This window comes from Pygoscelis adeliae, unplaced genomic scaffold (genome assembly GCF_000699105.1).
Source record: "Pygoscelis adeliae isolate BGI_AS28 unplaced genomic scaffold, ASM69910v1 Scaffold303, whole genome shotgun sequence".
Lineage (NCBI taxonomy): Eukaryota > Metazoa > Chordata > Aves > Sphenisciformes > Spheniscidae > Pygoscelis > Pygoscelis adeliae.
Genome location: NW_008824367.1, coordinates 737976 through 753791, shown reverse-complemented (window position 1 = coordinate 753791; position 15816 = coordinate 737976). Strand labels below are relative to the sequence as shown.

The following is a 15816-nucleotide window of genomic DNA, read 5'->3' as shown; positions in this document are numbered from 1 at the left end:
AGCACGCCGGACATTGAGATGGTGGCACCTGGGCATCTGTTGTGGTAGCAGTAACTAACCTGTTCCTTAAGTCTTCAACTGCATTCTCATTTTATGTAGATGTTTTGCTTTATAGGGTTTTTAATTTTCTATCTGCCAAGTCAAACTATTTTCCAGTATATGTTAGTTAACATAATCTGTGCAGGCAATACATGTTATCAGATGCTGATTTCCCCATTTGCTTATTTAAAACTCGGCTTGGTGTTCTCATAACAGTATACCAACTTGGTCAAGCAGTTACTCAATTATTATTTTCTTTTCTTTCTCTAGAATCCAGCGACTATTACTCGAATACTGCTTAGCCATTTCAACTGGGATAAAGAGAAGCTGATGGAGAGGTAAGCAGCCATCTTAGCATGCAGCCACATTTCGCTTCAGACCTGCAAGAAATGTTTATTACTGGATTAATGTGAGAATGGATGAACGCACAGTATGTGGCAGGAGAATCTCTTGTGTAAGCTCTAAATGTTCCCTCTCTAACAGCCTTCACCAGCTAAGAGTGACTCCTTGTTTTAATATTATTAATATCTATTAGACTTCAGAGAAGTTTTGGAAGTTAGTTGCCCCTTGGAGGAAGGGATGCCTTCCAGTTTGAACACACAGAGGCACAGGATTTTCGCAGGCTCTGGAAAAAAGCAAGCAGGAACAGGTTCCTGTTATCTTGCAACTGTTTCAGATTTGGATTTAGTTGCTCCTACATGTCATTCTAGCATGCGTATTCCTGACATGTTTATTTTTCAGTCTTGCCCAGACTAAATTGTTCTTGACTGATAAAAGGTATTGGTAAAGTGCATCTGCCTTGTCTTTGTCTTTGCAGCTCTACGTTTTCTTTAGTGTGTTTGTGTAAATAATGGCTTGAATTTTGCCTCTCCCTCCCCCTCAGAGCAGAGCATTTTAGGGTTATTTCTCATCTTTGATTCCTGGCTCTTGGGGAATGTTGCTGGTAAATGTACTTTTTATAGTTTATTATTTTACAGTGGAGGTCAAATCCAGCTACAGTGGTAATGCACTTTTTTTTTCCAGTGTCAGTGTTGCTGTTGAAGGGAGTGTGAGGGAGCTGGAGAATTCAGTTTACTTCTAGAAGCCGGGGGGAGAATCAGTCTGGACCAGGCGCAGCATAAAGGCAGTGTGGGGACTTACTGGTTGTTATGGTCTTTGCTGGTCTTAACAACTGTAAAGAGACACGAGGGGGTGGGTTGAGGGTGCGGGCAGAAGGACTTTGTGCCTGGTAGGGTTGTTTGTTTGGCCTTCTCTTGATTTCCTTTGCCTGATGATCAGGCTATGAGGAGGTAGGATGCTTTGTAGTCTGTAAAACCATGTGCAGAAACAATTGTTGGTAGTACTGTTGAATTGATAAATACCAGTTAACAGCCTGTAGGTGCTCTGTGCTGTGGGCTGAGCCCGTGTAGTTTGGTGCTCTTTCATGCAGGGTGCAAGTGTGGAAGAGCAACAGATTTTCAGCCTGCTAGTAGATAGTTTCAGAGTTCAAGTATTTCCACTCTCTTGGGATAATGGATTTAGGACACCTTTAGCCCCCTTTGTGTAACATTTTCAGTCAGTGATGGTGCTCGGGTATCTCTTATGTTTTATTTGGCCTAGATTTCTTTTTTCTGAAGTGATTATATTTTTTAAGCTTTCTAGTCTTTGCTTTCTTTCCTGAGATTGACCTCTTTTAGTTAATTTTGGAAGTATGAAAGCTTTGCGTTACAAATATAGTCACATTGAGGCTATTTAACTCTGACTACAACTGTTAAGCATTCTGATTTAGTTCCTTCTCTATAATGTGTGTCTGTTCACTTCTTTGTATTTGATTTTTTTCTTGTGCTGGTTCTTTTGGTCAGGCTAAAGTTCACGCTCCTTGGCTATCTCCATCTCACTTTGAGATACATAAGTGTACTGAAATGTCATCCGCTATTCAATTGGGCTTTTTCCCTTCTCACTGAAAGCTTGTTTGTTAAGGCTGCCATCAATTTAAAAAAAATAAAAATAAAAACTGGGCTGTGGGTTTTTTCAAAGGGGGGTGTCAGCCATTTCTATGTGAGGTATTATTGTTAAGGCTTTTACAGTTTCCAACCAAAACACTTTAAGTACACGTAAATATTTACAAAGTCCACAGGTAAACATTTACTCTTGGTAAATATTCATTAAAATACTTAATTCTATAGGATTACCCCTGTGAGTAATGTAATATGTGACCCTTGCTTATGCAAACCTGTTGCACACTAGTCACAGTTTTGGTGCTGATGTCCTGTTTTAACGTTTTTCTATTACAACATTTTTCTCTCAAGTAGCTGGTGCTGCTTTCTGTCACTTCTTCGCCAAATAGCTTCCATGAAGCCCTTTGCAGTGCTCCGCTGGCACTCAGCTGTGTTAAAGCGGGAGGCTGGGGAAGAGGCCGAGACTGGCTCTGAGTGTTCGAGAAGATTTTGTTATTGCTGTGGTAATAGGTGAAGGCAAGGGTGGGAGGCAGGTGGTCATGTTAGTAGCCAGAATGCAAAGCAATCAGTTTGAAATGGTGATGGAGCTGGAAATGATGCCATGAGCTAGCTACAGATCACATCTTTTTGCTAAAATAGAGGTCGTTCTCGTTCAGATGAATGTGACAAGCTGATTAAGCCCAAACTTAGGCTTGGTTAGTCTTCCAAAACAGAGATCGCTTTTGAGACTTGTTTGGCTTTGTGTGTGTCCAGCAAATCTTGCTGCAGCATTGTGCTAGTGTAAACGAGCTGAAAAACACTGGGAAGCATTCATGGTGAGGCGGAGAGGCATGCTCTAATCATGCAAAAAAAAAAAAAAAAATTAAACACTACTTTTTTTTTAAGGGGAAAAAACCCAAAACTTACTTTTAGCTTGGAAGTAACACTATCCATTCACTGTGTCTTCAGCATGTGATCCAAAAAGTTTTGCATCTGAAGTCTCCAGCTTGCTCATAGCTGAACTTGGGTGCTGGCTTGCCTGTCGGCGTGCACCCGGCGCCGTGTGGACTCAGCGCGGGCAGAGCCTGACCCCGGGGCTGGAGCGTCTGCTCGTGCTGGGGAGCCAGCAGGTAACTGCTGCTATTGCACTTCTTGCGGGTGCCAAGTAAAAGCGCTCACACACAGTGTTCTTTCACACCAAGTGAATCCATGTTCTTTCTGCAACAGTGTTGGAGACATATATTCCCCCCCCCTCCCCCTGGAGACTCTTACTTTAAACACCTGAACTGGTATACATTTAGCCTCTTACTCCTAATAACCATTATAAAGACTTCCCAGGAAATTCCTGTCGTTGCCTGCAGTCTGGGTGGGTTTAATGCTTGTTAAGATGTAATGTTTGGGTGCAATTTTTGGTACTTGATTTCACACCAAGTCAGAGCTTGAACTCAGTTGCTTTATGGCGTATATTTACAGTACCTAACCAGTGTCTGTTTTACCTTAGTTCATCATGAGTCAGCATGACCTAACAGGCAGCCTTATCAAACTTTGCCTGTAGTAAAGCAGATAAACGAAGTGGCTTCTTTTTTGATAAGTGTTGAGTGTGATGAGGTCTGAGCTTGTGGGATGAAAATGTCCATGTTTTAAAACATGAAAACATCTTCATTGCTTTTTTGTGGTGTTATGCATATTTTTAATAAGCAGGTTATTGTTGTCTGTGCCAGGTTTGTCATGGAGTAATTGCGTGGCATTTTTAAAAGGGCAGATATGTTACAGGTATTTATTCCACTTATAATGAAGTAATAGCCACAACTGAAAAACTGCCCTATCCAGTGGTGAAGCACTAATTATTTGACTGTGTCCAAAAGAAAAACTGGTATTTTGGGGTGGATTTGTTTGTAGGGTGGAAGTGGGTACTGGAGGAAGTACTCGAGTTCAGCTTCTGATGTGCTGCATGTGTTTTGGAGAATAAAGATATTAAATGTTATGTTTTCCTCTTTGTCTCACAAGCTTGGTTAATAGAGGCAGGAGACTAGCAGGTGCAGATTAACCAGGTAACCTAAAAAATAAGTGAAGGAAGTGCTTTGTCTTAAAGTTCATCTCGATTTACCTTCCAGTTTTACCATGGCTGATAGCGTCCGTCCCTTCTGAGGGGAACTTTGGGGATGAACCTACTCATGAAGAAGAGACTAAAATGCAGCTCTCCTGCTTTACGTGCCTTCCCTTGTTCTTTTTGTTTTTTTTAAAAAAGAAAAGTAAATCAGCATGTACCCAAAGGTCCGATTTAATCCCTGGAGGTACAGACAGAGGTATTGCAGTCCCTCATAGGTGCTTATCTTGGTGGCCGCATGTCTGCCTTCCCTCTGAGCAGAGGACGGATGCCAGGATGGCCCCGGTGGCTTGGCTGCTAGCCCAGATTGCCTCTTCCCTTGGCATTCAGGGTCTCTCTCCTCTCTGTAGGTACCTGGCTGTCTCCTTTCCTTTGGGCAAGTAAGTGCTTAACACTGTTCAGCAGAGGCTGAACAGGTGAAAAATTGTGTATGGCAGGCTTTTTGGTATGAAGATATCTTTTACTGTGAGTAGTGATTCTCTGACATTCACAAATGCCGTTTCACTAAAGTAAATATCGCAAAGTGTGTACTAGAAGCATTTTTTTTTCCAGTGAAAAGGCTTTTTATCTTTGATACTCCCTTGGATAGGATTTGATTATGTCTAGAAGATTGTGATTAGGCAGTTAACCAACAGCAGGAGGAAATTTTGAGGAAATAAAGAAGCTGACAGCTTGATCCCTCTGCCAAAAAGACCTGATACTATTATGGACTTGGTGTTGGTAAGCAGTGAAGAAATTATAGAAGAACATGAAAACAATTCACTGGTGTGTCTGTTCATTTTAAAGTAGCAGAGAAAACAACTTGATCTGTGATGAAGAGATGGATTTTGAAAAACTAATAGAACCAGTTGTTGAAGTCAGCTATATTGAGCAAGGAGTCTAGTGTTGAATAGATAATAACATTTCTTGAGTATCAGAAGTGCTAGAATTGCTGAATATCTGCATTGCAAAGGGAGAAGACGATAAAGGATTTAAAAGGCTGTTAAAGGTGCTGTGCTCCTCCCTAAGATGAAAGTAATAAGGACCAAGCTACCAAGAAGCAACCCTTCAATAGCGAGAAGTTGAGGGATGGCTTGAGGAAAAATCAAAAACCCTGGAGCTGTGAAGGAAGCGAGGAGGGAACTAAATGTTTTTTCTCCCATGTTTCACAGCAGAGATGATGGCATGCAACTATGATATAAAATATGTAGCATACATTGGGTTCAGCTGTTAGTATGGTGTGTATGGAGTTACATTGCTCAAAAGGGAAGTAGCAGACTAGATGGAACCTGTTAGTAAGTCCCTTATCAGTTAATTTTGGGATGAATGTTTGTTAGTGTTGATGAATGTCTTGGCACAAATATGTTTGGAGGCGTTTGGTTCAGAAGGAGGATCCAGATGTCATACAGGAAAAAAACAAAACAGCTGGGAGGATCCTAGCACTGAAAGTGGTACACAGTGTCACGAGAGGTCTCATCGGTAGAGAGATGGAAAAGGAGTTCTTGAGAAAGGTAGACGTTTGGGATGCATGAGAAATGTAGGTAAAATTGTATGAGATTGTAGTGAAATCTGAACCAGGATTGCATTTGGTTTGGCCTCCTTGATGTTCATGGAAAAAAGGCGTGGTAATAGGAATTAAGAGTTGTTCCTAACCATTGAAGGAACTGGAACAGTCTTTTGACTGGGCCCTCGGTGTATTTGCATAAGGAGTGGTGGAGCAGTTAGGGAGGTGTTGGACTTTACTCTGCAGTACCCATTGCAACTGTGTATTTTCAGGGAGATCCAGGTTTTCTTTTGCATTTTCTATGGTTCATATTCTCTTACTGCCCAGTGACAGCATGATTTTGAGTCTGAGACACACATGTGCAAACAGTTGTGGAAATTACTTGGTCAGTGCTTCCTGGCACAGCAAAGAAAGCAAATTCATTAAGAGAAGACAGCATGGGGAAAGAGGAATACTTGATACCCTGTTTCTTCTCAACACTGGTGAGGTTTACAAGTGGCAATCACAAAGAGCAGAGTGAATACTGTAAGAATTAAGAGTGCAGTAGAGTTAAAAAGGCAAAACTTTGTCTTTTTTCTTAGATTTATGTTTCTTTCCTCCTCTGTGTCGCCCTGGCTGAGTCTCTCAGCTGCCTCATTTGCTTCTCCTGTGTAAGTGTAGGAGAGACCAGGCACTTCTGCGATGGAAACCGTTTAATGAGAGCTATGACTCTTACACCAAAATGTAAGCACCTGCATGCTTTGCAGTATACTGGTGCCTTGGAAATGTTTAAAATAGTCAAGGACTCCAATCTATGCATCTTATTTGAGTTACCTTTATCACTAGCCTTTAGCCCCAAGAAACAGACAAAAATCACTTATTTTCTATCTGTTATTGGGAAACTACTGAAAGCCTGGGAAGGAAATGGTTGTTCTGAATTAATTGCCCATTGGTATTTAGAGGGCATAGGTAATTCCAGGTGAAAAGCAGTTGTTGGCGACTTTCTGTCCATATTTCTTGGTGTAGGGCAGTAGGTGTCATGGCTCAGAAGAGTAGCTTTTGCAGAGACTTGGTAAAAGTAAAACTGCCTGGTGCAAGCGGTAAAGTCAAGTTCCTGATGTGGATATGTATCCTTGAAAACAGCCCACCATTACAAATATCTCTGGTATTTCCATAAGCATTTAGCTGACCACAAATGCCAGTATTAAAGTTGCATCATAGCATTTGTCTTCAAAACTATTTTCTTTGCAAACATCACACCCAACTGTGTGTCTGCTCTCCTCAAACAGAGGATGTCCTACACTGATCGTGCTGCATGTAAGAACAATTTGAAGGCTGGAAACCTTTTGTGGAGTTAATATTTATCCATGACTCTTTAATAAACAAATACTGCCTATAATGGGACTGCACTGAATTCACTTGCTAAAATTTTCTAGATATAAGTAATGCTGAAGGCAAACAAAATAACTTGGTTTAGTTAAATCCCTGAGCTAACATTGAAGAACAGCAGCAAAGCCTCGTGTATACTGCAGTGCCAGAATTCACCACTACCTTCAAAATTCAGTGTCTTGAAAATGAAGATCTAAAGTATGTGAACTGCATCAAGAAACATATGAACCAGCACTGAAATTAACCCTTTTTAACTGTAAGTTGAGTCTTGTCAGTAGGTAGTGCTGTAAGAGTACTGCTAAGGATTGGGAACTTTTTGGGAATACTGTGGGATAAGACCATCTAGCCAGAGGTGTTTTGGTTAGATGTTGTATAACAGGCCTAGTCCCACAGTTTTGAGACACATCTACTAACTTCTTTCCCCAACTGAAAGTCTTGGTTCTCTTCTATTTGTTGGCAGACAGCAGATTTTTTTTTGTCTGTTTTGTGATGAGCTTAAATATATGCCTTTAAATACATAAAGCTTTAAATATATAAAGATTCTAACTTAAGCCTTGCCTGTGTGCTTAGCTACAGGGGCAGTTGTCTGCTGGGAGTAAATTTGGTGGTCTTAAGGGTAAATGACTGCACTACGGTCAAATGTGGGGGTTTTTCCTAGGTAGGTGCCACCTTATTTGGATTTAACTTGCTGCTGATGATGATGGGGTGGGGGGGAAATACTTGTTTACTGGCATTGAGTGGGGGATGTACGTGCAGGCAAGGTTAGCTGGTTAATTGTCAGATCTGATTAGTTCTTTGCAGCTGCTGCAGGCTGGAGAAAGATATGTGGTGTCTTGATATTGGGAAGAGGCTGACCTGCCTGCTCATGGTCCTTTCAAAACTGATCCTCCTCACCAAGTTGAAGAGCTTTCTGCAAGGCTGTAAACCAAAGTGGTATTTTCCTTAAGGGAATAGGAAATAGAAAGAAAGTGGTCTTTCATCTCCTCCCAACCAATTTTGCATCCTCCTTTCTGTGAGATATCTAATCTTTGGAAGCATTGTAAACCTGGTATTGTATTTTCTTAGGAGGTTGTTAAAATATCTCAGGTTGACTGGAGACAAAAGATACTCTAGTGGCTAGGATTTTGGTACAAGCGATGCACTGTGCAGGCTTTGGACATGGGCAAGGTGTTTAGTGTAAAATTGAAGACTGGCCTAGCTGGAGATCAGAGTCCTGATCCAGCAGCAGTTGTTCCCAAACCCTGGAGATGCCTGAAGTGTGTGATACGCAGTCCTGCAGTTGCCTTAATTGGAGATCGGTAACCGTGCCTAAGTGCTCCATCAGCTGAACCAAGTGTCTGAGCCTGCTGACGCATTTCTCCTTAGATCAGAGAAGGAAGTGCCAAAATTGAAATTGGGACCTCTTCGGGGCACACTTAATGTAGACTGAGTACACAGAGGAAAATGTGAAGTACAGGAACTAGGGACCTGCTGAATCATGAACCGTGACTGATTGCTGCTTCCTGCCTCCTCTTTAATGTTTTAGTGATTAGAATATTAGGGAAAAATGGAAGGCTTAAGCTGAAAAGAGAATTGAGCCTGGGGGCATGAAACCTGTGCTTCAGGGAAGTGTCCTGATGCCTGGACTGTGAAGTAAGACGTTCTTGCTTCAGTTTCCTGTCCTGGAGCTTTAATGCAAAGAAATCACTGTGGAGAATCATGAATTACTCGAAATGCAGCTGAAGAATTGAAGGTACTTGAATTTTCAATTCAAGCCCAAATCTCTGAAATGATGTAGTTGTCTAATCCACCTCTGTGGTCAGGGCTGTGTTGTGTAACATTAGCGAAGAGTTTGTTAAAAGTAGTGGGTGTGTGAGGTTTTTTTGAAGTATTAAAACCAACTTTGTCCATTTAACCCTTAAATAGAATTTGAAAAATGACTTACAGGGACGGTAGTTAAATTTTCATTTTCTTATGTGTTATGCAGGTACTTCGATGGCAACTTGGAGAAGCTCTTTGCGGAATGTCATGTAATTAATCCAAGTAAAAAGTCTCGAACGCGCCAGATGAACACAAGGTCATCAGCCCAGGATATGCCTTGTCAGATCTGCTATCTGAACTACCCAAACTCGGTGAGTAGCTGGCAGCCAAGGTGGTACCTGACCAGTAACTCCCCCAACTTTGCTATCTGAAACGTAACATTTTGAGCAGAAGTCTGTAAGGACTTCTCCAACAGTATTTCGAAAAAGCCTTTGAAATGAAACTAAGATTTCACTTTTTAAATTGAATCTTCTAATCTGTAGTATATGAATTAAAAGGTTTTTAAAGATTGTTTCTTAATGCAACAAACCTTGTCTTGTCTGCTGCAGCTGATCCAAGTAATGTGGTGGGGGACTACAGAATTATGTAGCGCTTTATGCGTTCTATTTAATTCTTACTGTGTGGTTTCACAAACTTTTTTTAAACAAACCTCAAACAGTATTAGTTTACCCAAAATGGGATTGTATTTCAAATGAAATTATCATCTCTTCTACAAAAACCTTTGAGGATGCTGGGTCTGGGGAGCAGCGTAGTAAAGTTCTTCTGAAAAAAGCAAGCAGTAGATCAAGTGATTTTTACAAAGGTCAGATACCAATTGAGACATGCAAATAAATGAAACATGAAAGAAAAAATATGTGGAAAGCATGATGAGCAAAGGGATTTACTTAAGTAGAATGACAAGACAGGAAATGGCTTATAAAAGTAGTGATGCAAAAAAAAAAAAAGATGCAAAATAGTCAAGCTAGAAAGCCTAGAATAAAACTAAGTAGGACTGGGAGTAAAATAAAATTGTGCTGTTCATAGAATACACCCATGTGGATATCTTTGGATCTTTATCATGTTTGTGCAATACCTTCTTAATTGGAGGAGATCAGGGTGCAAGTGCTTGCTGTGGCTCTAAATTAGTCTTCTGGTTTGTGGTACGATTGGTGATGGTGCTTCTTTTTTTTTTTTGGTAGCTATTCACAAATACTAAACTTTCCAATACACTAGTCAGAGGTCCAGGCTTCTGCTGTGTTTTGTACAGGCGAGCAAGGGCCCTTCCAGGGGCAGGACAGAATGATGGGAGATCCTGGAAGAAAACGAGATTAGTGGAAAAGCTCAACTATGAGAGACCATCCGTGGCTTTGCCAAAAGGCAGGGTGCTGACATACATGAGGAATTCTTCCTTTATTGGAGCTTACCGTTCCTGGTGGAGCTGTCCCGACCCTCCAAAACACCGTAATGTCTGCCTGACCCTTGAAGAGCAGGGCAGCCCTTACGTAAGGCTTCCACTCTTGGTCTGGGTGTGTTTTATGAGCTTGCTTTTCAGCAAGAATGGAAACTATTATGAGCTTTGGGGTTTATGAGTAGCCTTGAATAAAGTACCCTTGCTGCTGTAGCCTGACTGCAAGCCTTTTCCTTGCTCTGGAGCAGGCAGAGAAGAGCAAAGCCCAGTTTCAGGCAGCTGAGATTCTTGGTATTAAGATCACTATTGCTCTTGAGCCAGTAACCACAAGACTTTGTGCATCTCCTTTTAAGCCTTGTGCACCAACTTCCTTTTTAGAGAATAGCTGCTAAGGAGAATTGTTGCTTGCTTTGTATGAAGAGGTGCTTTGAAAAAGAAGGACAAGCTTGAGAAATTTGTCTAGCCCTCTACCTTACGCTAAACTTCTACTGTTTAAGCACTGCAGACTTTTCACATTGGGTAGTAAGGAAATAATTTTTATTTTATCTCCAGAAAGGTCCTCTTGGAAACTTCAAATTTAGGTTTCATGTTCTTGATATATATATCTTGATATATATATATATTAGGTTTCTTGTTCTCTTTTTCAATGTAGTTGCTGTGCTGGGTGTGAACAATATGGCCAGCGCTCACTACCGATAGGCCTTTCCTCTGGCTGGGGATACATGTGCTGCCTGGGAAGCAGCTTTCTGGCTAGTGAAAGAACTGCACAAAGCATAATAATACATCTTATTTTTGTAGTTCGAATAGCACATTAAAAATAGTAGTGGCCCAGTTATGTTGCAAGTGAGCAGAGGTGTCTCTAAGTTGTTAGTGTTGATTAAGTCAAGAGACAACAGAAGGGAGCCTCTCTGTTTCTTTGCCATACCCCAAGGTCGGAGCGTAGAGGAAAACTAATATTTATTATTTCTGCTTTAAAAGGCTGTAGTGTCTCTGTGTCTAAGGTGACCGTAAGCCATCTGGTTTGAAATCTGTTTTGAAGCTGTTTTGGTGAATGTGAATTATAAACTCTAGGATAAGTTATGTTCAATACCTAACCTAAAATCTCAGCTTTTAAATCCTCCTGCAATGGTCAGCTTTTATTTCTGCCCCCCTGAACAAGCTGTATTTTTTTTGAGCCCCTTTCAGCCTATAGAAAGCTGGGAGTTTGGAGTAGCACCTGTTGAGAAATTTTACAGTGTACAACTATTACAGGAATGCAAGAGTCTTGAATATTCACCCTCTCATAGGGTCATTGCAGGTGGTATTTGCCTTTTAAAGCACATATAAGGGAAATACAAAGTCTTTAGAGCTCTTCAGTCATCTCCGAAGAACTGTGATTTGAGGTTTTAGGAAGCACCTGCAAAATGAGGCATTTGATGCTCTCATGGCAGCATGCACCCTGACGGTTTGTAAACTTAAGGGAGATATTTCAGTCCTTCTGGGTCCCCATGAACCTGTGTCAAGTCCCAGTAGTTATTTCAGGCGAAGCCCTTATTGGTGAAGACAGGACTTGAGAGGGTTTTGGCTTTGCCCACCTCCTCTCTTGCATCTTGCCCTTCAGGTCCCATTTGAGAGGAAGGCTGCTGGGCTGGAGGTGTTTGGGGAACATCGTGCTGTTGTCCAAACTGTGTGTTTGTTCTAAGGACACACAGATGACTGTCTATCAGTGCTATCATCATTACTGAAGTAAAGAAAGCCTGAGCGAGGCTGTCGTGGTAAACACATCTTGGGGCAGCTGATCCCTTCTTTGATCAGTTTGATGCTACCAGAAGAGCAGGGACAGGTATCGAATGGCAGCATGCTGCTGCTAGTGCTTGGCGTCGCAAGAGAAGTAGGTGATGAGCGTAGATACGATGAAAGTAGACCTGTCCCCTGTGATAACGTGCTGTTTCAGAAGTCAGTTACCCTTTACACTTGGTGGTTTTATGTTGGCCCTTGCTTGCTCCCTTGACATCTGCTGTCAGCTTAGCCAAAAATAATTGGGAACTCCCTCAAAGTAAAGAAATGAGTTGAAAGATGCTCTGAATTCTTTGCAGCCTGGGAGGAGGTGTAGTGGCTGCCTCTTATGTGGGCATTTAGCAAATCTTTTCACTGCCTGAAATAAGTGCAACGTGTCTTAAATGAAGACATGTGCTTACCTATGTTCTGTAGTGCTTCCCTGCGTGTGCTTGCTGCAGGAGTATTTAGGTTCATTAAGGGATGATCTCCTTGTCTATGCTTATTTCCCATCACATGTGGGGAAGCCATAATTCTGGGAGAAGTCAGTGGTGTCTTCAGGCTGTGTGCTGTTGGCATCCCAAAAGTTACAGATGTTGGGGCTTTTCTAACCGTGCATCTCCAGGGGATGTCACTTGGCCACAGCAGCACCTGTGGAGCATGAGAGACCTTGTTAGCTGGCTCAGTAACGGTTCAAAAATTGGAAGGTGTCGTGTGTGTGTGTGTGTCGTTCCACCCCCCCAGTCTTGGAGTTGGTGTACCTGGGCATCCTGTAGCTGTCAGCCTCCTCTCTCCTTGAGCCATGGTGCTGACAGGACACACCACTCTGATTTTTTTGTTCCAAAGAAAGCGGATGTTTGGGTGGGTATCTCTTTCTACCTGCAACAAAGTCCGGTGCTCAGCTCACTTCTCTCCTTGCGGGCTGGTCAGGTCAGATTTAACTGCCTTGCTGCTCCTGGTAAGTGCTCTCTGGCAAGGCTGTGGGAAGGGCAGGCAGAGTCGAGCCCACTGGCTGCAGCATCGCAGCATGTTTCCAAGCCTCAGGTTCAAACCTGTGCCTCCATTGGTGACAGGAGTGCCAGATGAGTGTGAATCACAAAATGGCGAGGCCGTGGGAAGAATGTGCTAACAAGCACCTTCCCTGCGCAATCCGAGTGCTGTAGCATTGAAAGGCGAGCATAACCTAGCAAATGTGCCAGTGTCGGATGAACAAAATGGGCGATGTGCTGGCTGTAATCTTGAGTCTGTAATGGTCAAGGGGGCAGTTTTGGAAGAACATTGTTTTCTTAAAATGGACTCTCTCCTTTTCTTAATTGCCAGCATCCTGGTGCTGTTTTGGGCTGTTCTACAGAGGATACCAGGTTTCCTTCGTTTGTGGAGTTTCATATGAGTTGATGGTATCTCAGGGTGGAGCTCTTGTTTTTATCTTATTGGCCGAGAATAAGATGGTTTGAAAAGCTAAGCTATCGAATAGTAACCTGCACAGTGGTATGAGTGAACTGTTTTAAATATAGTTTGTCCTTGCCCCTGGCTCTGAGTATAAAATAACTTTAAGATGACCAGAGAAAAGTAACTTAACTTCAGTCTTCCCTCAGCAGTGTTTGCTTCTCCACTCCTTGTGTAACCATTCAATCCCAGATGGTAACTTGGCATACTCTGTGTAGATGATGCATACACAGATGAAGTTGCCCTTGTTGCTGTCTGCAACAGCTAATCATTATTGAATTTTATTTAGTAATTTACACCTGCCAATTAGGATCTTTAGTGTCTTCGTCTGATGAGCATCTGGGTTTCAGAGGGAAGTTTACCAAGTAAGTTGGCAAACTCTATGCATACGCATTAAAAGTGTAAGTGCACACAATTCTTTCTATTTTGGTTGTTTAGTGCTCACCCAGTAATGCAGACTGCTTGCTGATCACTTTCTGTTTCCTATACAAGAGGGAGCTAAATTGGTGCCTGTGCATAGCTGGTGTGCATATTCTGGGACTTCTGGGCAGCACCCACATGCAATAGCAAGCCAAGTGGAAAAAATAGGAGGAAAGAAGATTCCTTATCATCTTATAACTCTGACCTGTTTGGTGTTGCATTTATTTTACTCATTTGCAAGAGTAAAACAGTGGAGAGGCATGCTATGCTCTGTATGTACTCCTAAAACAAGGATCAGTTTAAATGGGCAGGCAGGATGGAAACATCAGCCACACCTTTCCTCGCTGCTAGGGTTGGGGATTAAAGTCTGGCTTTGAAAGCATGACTAAAGCTGCATTGGCAATGTTCTGTAGTGGTGATGATGCAAAATAAATAGTAGCGCCTCAAGTTTGGTGTGGGGGATGAGAGATGTGATAAACTGCACAGCACCAAGAAGGGTGAAATGATCGAGTGAATACACGTGATAAAACGATCCAATGTCTTGTGTTCTTTGTCATTGCAGTACTTTACTGGCCTAGAGTGTGGACACAAGTTCTGTATGCAGTGCTGGAGTGAATATTTAACTACCAAAATAATGGAGGAAGGCATGGGACAGGTAAAATGTCAACTTATCTACCTCATGACTTATTTCTGGAAATTTTGTGTATCAGAGAGGAGGGGGAAAGAAAGGAGAGAATTCCTCCTCGCTAAAGCTTAAAAAAACCCCAAAAGAACAACAAAGAAAACCCAAGCCCCAGAGCTTTGGGGGCTGCAAGTCTTTGCCATGGGTGAAGCTGAAGGGAACTACATGGAGGTAGTGCAGGTGTCTTTGCTCTGGGTGGGAGGAATCGTGCTGTGCACGGTGGTACATACAGAATGTGATGATAGAGCCAATGTAGTATTTTTGCTATGGATTGTAGCGAAGTCTGTCTTGCAATTCTTTGTGATGCAAAAATAGGATAAACACTGTTCCTTTTATGACATTTTTGTTTTTTTCAGACCATTTCATGCCCTGCTCATGGCTGTGATATCTTAGTCGATGACAATACAGTTATGTAAGTATGATGAGTTGCTACCTCCTGGCTTTCCTCTCTTTTTCCATTTTGTTACTCATGTGCTATTCAAATGCACTGGCTTATAAAAAAACTGCATAGAGGCTTTAAGGCAGCAGAGAGGTTGGTCTTGAACTGTCTATTTTGATACCGGTATGTCTCTTAACTTCCTGTTTAGGTCTGAAAAATCCATGCCACAGTACTTGGAGGAAAGACTCCTTGACCAATTTGGTCAGCATGACAGCAGAGTAAACACCAGGCAGTCTTTCCAAACCCTGTTCAACTGCTTTCTGCATTTTGTTTCCTTTGATTTACGTAGGAATTTAGGACTTCCTACCTAGGTCAACCCACTGGTTCACCAAGTCCTATAGCTATAGTTAATAGGTGAGTCAGAGGAAAGAAGTCCTGTGTATGGTCTGATGGAGGGTGTGTTTTATGCCCTCTGATAGAAAGCAGTTGACCCTCAAACATCAGATTTGATTAAGCTGGTATGTCAGCCTGTGTCACTTGGCTTATTCAGTTGTCCAGCTGTAGGATGACTGCTCGTACATGGTGGAGCAGTGAATTCCATGAGCTTCCTTCTCTTTTGTATTGGGTGATGTTATTGCATGAGTAATATCCTTCAGAATTCTGAACCTTGATTAAGTTCATTTTAATTCTTCATGCTGAAAAGCATCTAAATAGAAGCTTATTCTGTTACCTTATTCCTTCCTTCCTGAAGTCTGACTCACTCATTGATATTAATTTGCTGGTTTTTATATCAGTTGCTTTCAGAGTAGTGATTTCCCATATTCCTCTGCATTAGTGGCTCTGTGTTAGTCATGAAGTGTAGGCTGGATAGAAGTGGAAGTAGCTGAAATGTTTTCATGCCCTGTTGAGGGGTGGCTTGTAGAGTTCAGTGGGTGGGAACCGAACTGAAGTTGGCATAATATCTGGAGTGACTTGATTGAGATTTTTTGTTTACTGGAGTCTGGACTCAACTTGTGATGTCGTACACTCTCAGC

The 15816-nt window shown here is 42.0% G+C and overlaps 1 protein-coding gene across 1 annotated transcript in view; it reads left to right on the top strand.

Moving 5' to 3' along the window:
- Positions 1-309: 309 nt before the first annotated feature.
- ARIH1 (ariadne RBR E3 ubiquitin protein ligase 1) overlaps positions 310-15816 on the top strand; it is a 37156-nt gene continuing 21649 nt past the window's right edge. Inside the window, exons 1-4 of the mRNA XM_009319918.1 lie at positions 310-377; positions 8880-9024; positions 14284-14376; positions 14760-14815. Of these exons, the coding sequence (XP_009318193.1) occupies positions 370-377; positions 8880-9024; positions 14284-14376; positions 14760-14815 (302 nt within the window). The 5' untranslated portion in view covers positions 310-369. The remainder of the gene's footprint in view (positions 378-8879; positions 9025-14283; positions 14377-14759; positions 14816-15816) is intronic.